This window comes from Cannabis sativa, chromosome 2, assembly GCF_029168945.1.
Source record: "Cannabis sativa cultivar Pink pepper isolate KNU-18-1 chromosome 2, ASM2916894v1, whole genome shotgun sequence".
Taxonomy (NCBI): Eukaryota; Viridiplantae; Streptophyta; class Magnoliopsida; order Rosales; family Cannabaceae; genus Cannabis; species Cannabis sativa.
In genome coordinates this window covers 83,082,157-83,091,163 of record NC_083602.1, presented here as the reverse complement: position 1 = coordinate 83,091,163, position 9,007 = coordinate 83,082,157, and the positions used below count along the sequence as shown (strand labels likewise).

General features: G+C 30.2%; 1 protein-coding gene across 1 annotated transcript; it reads left to right on the top strand.

The window, feature by feature from the left end:
* The first annotated feature begins 248 nt into the window (after window positions 1-248).
* LOC115720128 (uncharacterized) lies at window positions 249-989 on the top strand. Its single transcript, XM_030649289.2, has 2 exons — window positions 249-498; window positions 820-989. Exons 1-2 carry the CDS (start codon window positions 249-251, stop codon window positions 987-989), a joined length of 420 nt encoding a protein of 139 aa, XP_030505149.2.
* Window positions 990-9,007: the final 8,018 nt, after the last annotated feature.

Here is a 9,007-nt window from a genome sequence, read left to right as displayed (position 1 = left end):
GAGAATACGAGGCCCGTGGAGAAAAGATGACAGCATATCTGAGCAAAATACATGACCTGCTCACATAATTCAAAAGCTATGGTCTCAGACAAATTCCAAGGGAAGAAAACAAGACTGCAGATGCGTTAGCTCAACTGGCAAGCAGTAATGTAAGTGATAAAGCGAACTTGGTTCCTATCCAGTTCCTCGAAGAGCCTAGCATTACTTGCACGAAAGAGATCGAAATGATTGATACTTCCCCAAACTAGATGACGCCAATAGCAGCCTACCTCAACACTGGGGAACTCCTAGATAATCGAAATGAAGCTCGAAAGATGAGAAGGAAGGCTGCACAATATATCATAGTAGAGGGAATTATGTACAGACGAGGGTTCTCCATGCCGTTGCTCAGATGTGTTACTCAAGAAGAAGCTCTACGACTTTTATCTGAAGTGCACGATGGATTTTGTGGAAATAACGCTGCCGGGCAGAGTTTATCTAATAAAGTTATAAGGCAAGGTTATTTCTGGCCGACAATGATTGAAGATTCAAAGGCCTATGTTAAAAAATGTGACAAATGCCAGAGATTTTCAAAGATACCTCGAGCTCCGCCCAACAAATTAACTCAGATGGAAAGTCCGTGGCCTTTTGCCATTTGGGGAATTGACCTGATCGGACAATTACCCGAAGGCAAATGAGGAGTGCAGTATGCAGTGGTTGTAGTTGATTACTTCACTAAGTGGACGGAAGCCGAACCACTGGCAACCATTACATATAAAAAAGTTCAAGACTTTGTTGTGAAGAACATAATCTGCCGGTTCGGATTGCCGTACAAAATAGTTTCGGACAATGGCAAACAGTTTGACAGCCAGTCCTTCACTGATTTTTGTGCGAACCATGGTATCATCAAAAGTTTCTCCGCAGTGGCGCATCCCCAAGCTAATGGTCAAGTTGAAGCAGTCAACAAGACCCTTAAAGATACACTAAAAGAAAAGACTCGAGGATGCTAAAAGAAACTGGCCGAAGGAGCTTCCTGAAGTTCTATGGTTGTACCGAACAACTGAAAAAAATGGCAACCGGACAGACTCCATTTGTCATGGCATATGGATATGAAGCTATGCTGCCCGTAAAACTCGAGCCACCAACCCACAGAAGATTGACGTACAACCAAGAAGTAAATAACGTACTCCTTGCTGAATCACTTGATGAAATCGAAGAGAAGCGAACCACAGCAAACTTAAAGTTGATAGCCCATCATCAAAAAGTAACTTGGTATTTCAACAAACAAGTGAAGGTTCAAAAATTCTTTGTGGGAGATATGGTCCTAAGAAGAGTATTTCTAAACACCAAAGACAGTACGGCAGGTGTACTCGGACCTAACTAGGAAGGACCATATCAGGTGGTCGAAGTTCTCGAATCAGGAGCATACAAATTGGGTAAGTATGATGAAAAAATGCAACTTGTTCTAGTACTACAGTACTGGAATGGGGTGTTAGGTTTTATGCCCTAAATAAAACTCTTTTCAATATAATCAGATTTACTTATTAATATAGATCAGAAATAACATTTAATGTTGCATGGTTCACATGATTTATTTCATGATTATATGTACATAATGTATGAATTCATCTGAAACCCTTTTCACATACTTCATCATGTTAATTGTGTCGTTAACACATTGGAAAGTAAACATGACTATGTGAATAAAGTTTCCTAGATTTATCAGACATAGGGTTTTACTGATATGATAATCTACAGCAAGAGTTTACTTGCATTTGGAGAAATGCTATGTTCTTTCCAGAGCATTGGTTAAAGTAAAGCTCAGGTTGGATGCATGGAGTATGCATCGGAAGGGACCGATATTGAACTTTGACTTAGATTTATAAAACTTACCGTAATATCTATTCAAGTCAATATCGCCTAGTTGATCCTAGATCAAATGATCTTAATCCTGATATGATTAGGCTCAATCTCGAGAGGCTATTCGTGTTCTTTGATTTGTTAGTTAAGCCTACTTTTAGGTCAGGGTGATACGTACATTTTGGGAACACGATAGTGCAATTGAGTGGGAGCGCTAACATAAACATGGAATCTATAGCTTCTATCTGGCGAATAGTAAGCAAAGGATGATCTCCTTCGAGCTTGACCAAACGAACATAAATGGTGGAGTACTCATTTCACATAAGCTGAAATATCATTTATACGAGGTCAAGTGTTTTAAGGAATAAATACATTGTAGGCTGTAACGGTAATCTAATCCCTTTACAGTGTAGATCATTCATATAGAGGATCATTGATCACATTAGGATTATAACAATGGATAACTAATGATGTGTCTATATGGTGGAACATATAGAGCATTCTATATACTGAGAGTGCAATTCTAAGTTCTATGCGTGGATTCAACGAAGAATTAATAAGTTAGTGAATTTTAGTGCTAAATTCTTGATCTACTTATTGGAAGCTCGATTATATAAACCCATGGTCCCCGCACTAGTTGAGATAATATTGCTTGTAAGACTCATATAATTGGTTTTGATTAATCAATTATAATTCTCAATTTAGACTATGTCTATTTGTGAATTTTTCACTGAGTAAGGGCGAAATTGTAAAGAAAGAGTTTTATGGGCATATTTGTTAATTATGATACTTTGTATGGTTCAATTAATAAATATGATAAATGACAATATTATTTAATAATTATTTATAGTTATTAAATAGTTAAAATTGACATTTAAATGGTTGAATTAGAAAATTGGCGTTTTTGAGAAAATCAGATGCAGAAAAGGTAAAACTGCAAAATTACAAAAAGTGAGGCCCAAATCCACTAAGCATGGCCAGCCACTTTTGTAGGCAATTTAAACTGATATTTTCATTATTTTAATGCCAAATAATTCAAACCTAACCCTAGTGGAATGCTATAAATAGATAGTGAAGGCTTCAGGAAAATTACACTTAAATTTTCTATTTTTCCTTCAGAGAAAAACCTGAGCCTTCTCTCTCCCTATCTTTGGCTGAACCCACTCTCTCTCTCTTCCTCATTGAGATTTCGAAATACTTAGTGTATGAGTAGTGCCCACACACAGCAAGTGATACCTCAATCATAGTGAGGAAGATCGTGAAAAAAGACTTTCAGCAAGGAGTTTCAGCATCAAAGATTTAGAGAAAGAGATCCAGGTTCAGATATTGATAATGCTCTGCTACAGAAAGGAATCAAGGGCTAGATATCTGAACGGAAGGAGTCGTTATATTCCGCTGCACCCAATGTAAGGTTTCCTAAACTTTATATGTGTTTATTTCATCGTTTTAGAAAGTTCATATTTAGGGTGTTAATCAACATACTTGTGAGTAGATCTAAGATCCTGGCAAAATAATTTCCAACAACTGGTATCAGAGCCATGGTAATTGATTTACTTGCAAGAAATTTGGACTTTAAAACGATTGTTTGTTTGTTTTTGGATGGTATCATGTTGTATTGAGTGTTATTTGATGATTGATTGATGTTTGTAAATTTTCGTAAAAAATAATTACGATTCTGTTTCTGGAATTATTTTTATTGGATAGTATGGAAAAAATTAAGCAAGTTAGCCTTTTACAGAACTCAATTTCAATTTTATTTGAATTAGTTATGATTTTTTGAAGATTCGAAAAAAATCGGAGTTGTGCTGAAATTTTCCTGCGATCGCGAAAACTGTCCGTACAGCTCACAATTTTTTCGTTTTTCTTCGATTTTTCATGCTTTTTCATGGAATTAACTTCCGATTTTTTTTATAGTTTTGTATATATACTATTACTATTACTAATTCAATTCTAATTATCATTTTGAATTAATTTAATATTTTTTAAATTTAATTCAAGATATTAGTGTAATTTGAATTTGAATAGAATTAGTATCTATCTTCTTGCTTAAAAATCTATCTTATTTTTAAATTTGATTATATCTTATCTTATTTTTAAATTTAAGGTCAGATTTTATATATATTTTTTAAATTAAATCTTTTATAAATATTTTGACCTTATTTAAATTTAAAATAGGATAATTATAATCATGTAATTTTAAATAGATGTAAGATATTTTGCCAACTTTTAAATTTTGTTATTTTATTTATTTAAATTAAATTTAAAATCTGAAAAAGATATTTAACTTATCTTTTCTAATTTTTATTTAATTTTTATTTATAAAATAACATTTAAATTTTAAAAGTAGTTAGCAAATTTTGAAATGATATTTAGGTTGGTTGAAACCTAATTTTTCAAAATTGTAGGTTTAATTTTAAATTTAAATTTTTTTTAAATTTCGAATGATTCAAATTCAAAATTGTAGCCATGGTTAACTTGTTGACAGATCCAATGATCTGATTTTAACTCATGGCTCCCTTGGTCAAGTTAATAATTTGTAACAGGTATATTTACAATCTTCTTTCATCTGTGTATGACCTAGCAACATGATAGGACCCATCCAAAGTGTGCCTGTGTGAGCCTATGTGTTTAATTTTATTATAGATGCATATAGGTTGCTGTTGCTAAAATAAATTATCATAGTTCTTGATAGAATTTATTTAGGCCCATTTAGTTTTTGGGTCTATTCAATTAATAACAGTTGTTCTTATTAAGGTTAAATTCCTCTCTTTTGGGCCTTGTGTGAGAGTTGGGAGCCATAGTAGTGGGTACGACATACTGAACCCAGCACCCCCTCACATGAACCACCCCAATTGTGAAGGCCCATTTGCCTGATTTGAATGACTGTACTAGGTTAATTAAACTAGTTTAACCTAATAAAATTGATTAGCAACATAATTAATTTCATTTATTTTGAAATTAATTTAAGAAAATTATAGTTTAAAGAATTTTTTATTCTAAGCTAAACTATATGTATTTTCTTGTATTTAATTAAATATAGAATTATAACCATCTAGATTCTTTCTGGAGCTTAATTTAAATTTTTCATTAAATATTCCTATTTAAGTTGATATTTAGTTATCTAAAACTAACCAACTTAAATCTGAATATCTTTTGAATTTCAAATTTCAAAATTAAGTTGAGGAATTTTAGGCATTGGTTATTAAGATTCTTTAGATATTTTTTAAGTTAATATCTTTTCGAATATTAACTTAAAATTGAATATTTTCAAATTAAGTGGTTACAACTTAATTTTTGATATTTAATTAAATTTAAATTTGAAAAATATTTAGGTTCTAGATTTTTTCTAATACAACTTAAATTAGATATTTTTTCAAATTTTGTGGAAAAGATACTTAGTCAAATAAGATATTTTCTAGATAGTTATTTCTAGACTACTTATTATTTCTAATATTAAATAGGAAAATATTATATATTGTGAAATTAATTATTTAAATAATTAATTTTGGTACAATTTATTTTTTCCTAGTATTAAACTAGAGATTAATAATTAAGCATTCTCTACACTTAATTATTTATTTCTTGAATTTAATTAACTTGAAAATTAAATATCTAAGTTGATTCTCATCATCATACTTAAATATTTCTTTTTCATGACACTTAATTAAATAGAAAATTATTTTTAGTTGAAATTTATTTTTTCAACTAAATTTAAATAATTTTCAAAATATATTTTTTCTTTATTTTATTAATCAAATTTCGAAATTGCATTTCTTAAATGCTGGAATTTCAAATTTTATTTGAAAAATAGATTAAAGTTGTAAATTATTTATTTTAATTTTGGACCAACTTAAATCAATAATTTTTTCATTTAATGATTAATTAAAATAAATTGAATTAAAGTATATTATTAGAAATTGAATTAATTAGTCAAAGGAAAATCTAGATAGATGATATTTTTGGTTGAAGTATTTTTCTAGTGTATTTAATTAAATAGAAAATTAATATTTAAGTTGATTTTCATCATCATACTTAAATATTTGAAATTTTTCTTATATATTTAATTAAATAGGAAAATTATATTTTTTGTTGTAAATTAATTTTGGGCCAACATTAAATTAGAATAATTTTTCCAGGATTAATTTTTTATTTTAACTTGCATTTTCGAAAATTGTATCATTGAATACTTTAATTTTTCGAAATGCAATATATATTTATAGAAAATTTAATTTGAGTTGTAAATTAATTTAAATTAATTTTGTAACAACTTAAATTGAATATTTTTCTAAATATTTATTAGAAATTATTACTAAGATGGAAATAATTCATGTTATTTTCATATCCATCTAAGTAAAATTTATAAATATTAAATTAAAATTTATATTTAGAATTTTTCATTCTAAATTGGAAATTTTAAATAAATATATATTTAAAATAAATAAATTAAATAAAGAGAATCAAAGAAAATACAACTCACTTTAAATAATGAGCTTGATTATTATTAAGATATTCTATCTCCATTGTTGGTCTTACAAAAGTTAAATGTTTTCAATATAACCTCGAGACGCTAGACTTCGTCCCCCTATGGATGGTTATTCGTTGAACGCATTTAACACCGTAAGATCTCATTTGATAAGTGTTTTGTAAGTTTTCATCTCTATTAGACTCTCCCCTACGGTGACTACTTAGAGATAAACTTATAAAACATGAAACAATGGTGGAAACATATAAAATGAAAATAACCTTGACTCTCGCCTATCGGGACAACGTTGGATTCTTATTTTGATCGAATAAAAGGTTGCTAGAATGGTTTCTATTTTAGATGAGCTGACAACTCTATTCAATAAATGATACTTTGACTCTCGCCTACCGGGACACTGTATCATTTTGTTGAAAACCTTGGAAATTATTTAGGATTGTATGTTTTAGTATTTTCACTAGTCATTCCTACTTGCTATATGTTTATAATTTCTGAATTGTGTATGAATTTATATTGAACCATGTTATTTTCTGATATTAAGTTGTAGTTTAATTTCGAATCTTCATTGTTGGTCTAACATGTTTGTTTTTCTAATGAGATAAATCCCTAATGGATTTTCACCATTAGACATACATAATAGTGTAAGATCTCGAAAGATAAATATTGTATATGCAACATCTAGCTGTTCATCAATTGATGACACCTTAGACTAGTATTTTTACAATATGAAACAAGAAGATTACATAAATAAGATTACTTTGTCTTTCGCTAATCGAAGCATCGTTGGATTCTTATTTATAAACGAAATTATCCTAATTCCTCTTAGCTTATTCATTTCGAATTAGCTCAATAATATATCATTAAATGAATGGTCTATAAATCATTTCATGTCATTATATTTTCTCTTAAGAAATTAAATGGCGAATATGATTATAATCCCGAAATTCTATTCCCAATTGATATAAATCCTCAATCTTAGAAATCTCCTACTTGTATGGGCAAATCTGACTTAAAGTTTGAATTAGTAGTGCTGGTCCAAGATAGAATTACTCATTATATTTGGTATAAATTTAAGTCTTTGACTTTAATTTTAGATTTCAAATAGAAATTTCAAGTTGCATATTGATGATCAGTTACTAGTCGTTGCCTAAATCCTTCTATGGTAATACAATTTCAGAATGATGTAATGGTTGTATACTTAATGTAAATCATTACTAGATTCATGGATGACCTAATCAAAATCTTAAGAAAAGCTAGAACTGTTAACCATGGTTTGTTAGCTGTTCTAAGTGATTAGGGGTGGACCATCCCATTGTCAATAGATAAGAAAGTGTTTGTTCAAACAAATACAACTTTTCTATGAAAATGACTAAGTCTGAAAATCAAGTAGCAAATAAAGGAGACATTTTTCTTGATTCCAAAAGTGTTCTATCATCTTATATAACATATGATGATCCCACTGCCTCTGTTGTCTTATCACAACCGAAGAGATCAATACCATTTAGTTTTCTTCGACATAATTCACGGTACCTTGTCGTAGTGGGAGAGTTTCTAGGAACTTCACTTCTTATGACTTGGGAGACACTAGTGATTAAAATCCATTGTGAGTTTAAACAAGTAATGGATTGTCAAGATAAGAAACTAAGAAGAAAAGCCAATAGAACTATGGTTTAATCCATTCACATGGAATAACCTAAAGTTTTCTATTACAAGGAAATTTTAGTTAATAAGTCTATTCTATGGACTTAACAAACTTCCTGTTCCTAGTATTATAGGTTTGAGTTTATCGAAACCTATGGCTTGTGGTATACCTGGTAATTACTTACTCTAATGCAAGCAACTTACTTTAGTAAGATGCTGAAGCATTTTCTTTCTTATGGCAATCTATAGAAGCTTCACAACTTCTTAGGTATAGATTTTATTTATCTAAGGAAAAGTCTCAACTATTCTAGAAAAGATAAAGCCATGAAAGAATTTCTTAAATCAACAGTGAGAGGTCTTAGATATGCTTTTGTATGCCTTAGACCAGACACCTGCTGTTGAGTGGGAGTAATGAGTAGGTATCAGATTAATCCAGGAGAAGAACATTGGAAGACAATCAAGTAAATCTTAAGATTAAGAAGAGGAACTATATGTTAGTCTATAACGGTGTGTTTAAAACTCTTAGACTACACCATATCAGATTTTGAAATTCGCCTTTGTGCTAATAAATCTTTCTGATAAGATGGTGGTTACTCTGGGGGTGGAATAGTGATTTTGGAGAAGTGTAAAAACCTATCTGAAGTCTCTAGGTCTACCAGAAAGGGGCTGAATGTTAAAGTTACAGGAAAGGTACTTATTCAGTCTAAGGAAAGTTCTATACATTTTTGGCACCATTCCAAATTGCCTAAACTACTAGTGTTAATTTCCTGATTAACCAAAAGTAGTTGCCAAAGGTATGTATAAAATCCAGTATCCCAAGAGAGTAGACACATAGAGAGGAATTTCACATTATCAATGATTTTGTGATTTAAGGAAGAGTAATGGTGGAGAAAAGGTTGTGGTTAATTCAACCTTTCAGGTGCTATTACGAGGTGTTTACTACTACTACACTTGATTTGTATATCAAGGTGTTGAGATTATTTGAAACGCACTTTTTTGTTTTATATTAGTGCAAGTGGGAGTTTGTTGGGTTTTATGCCCTAAATA

Coding starts and splice junctions, on each gene's coding strand:
- LOC115720128 (XM_030649289.2), top strand. CDS start 249: ATGACGCCAATAGCAGCCTACCTCAACACTGGGGAACTCCTAGATAAT. Junction 499..819: donor TAATAAAGTTATAAGGCAAG/GTTATTTCTGGC, acceptor CGTACAAAATAG/TTTCGGACAATGGCAAACAG.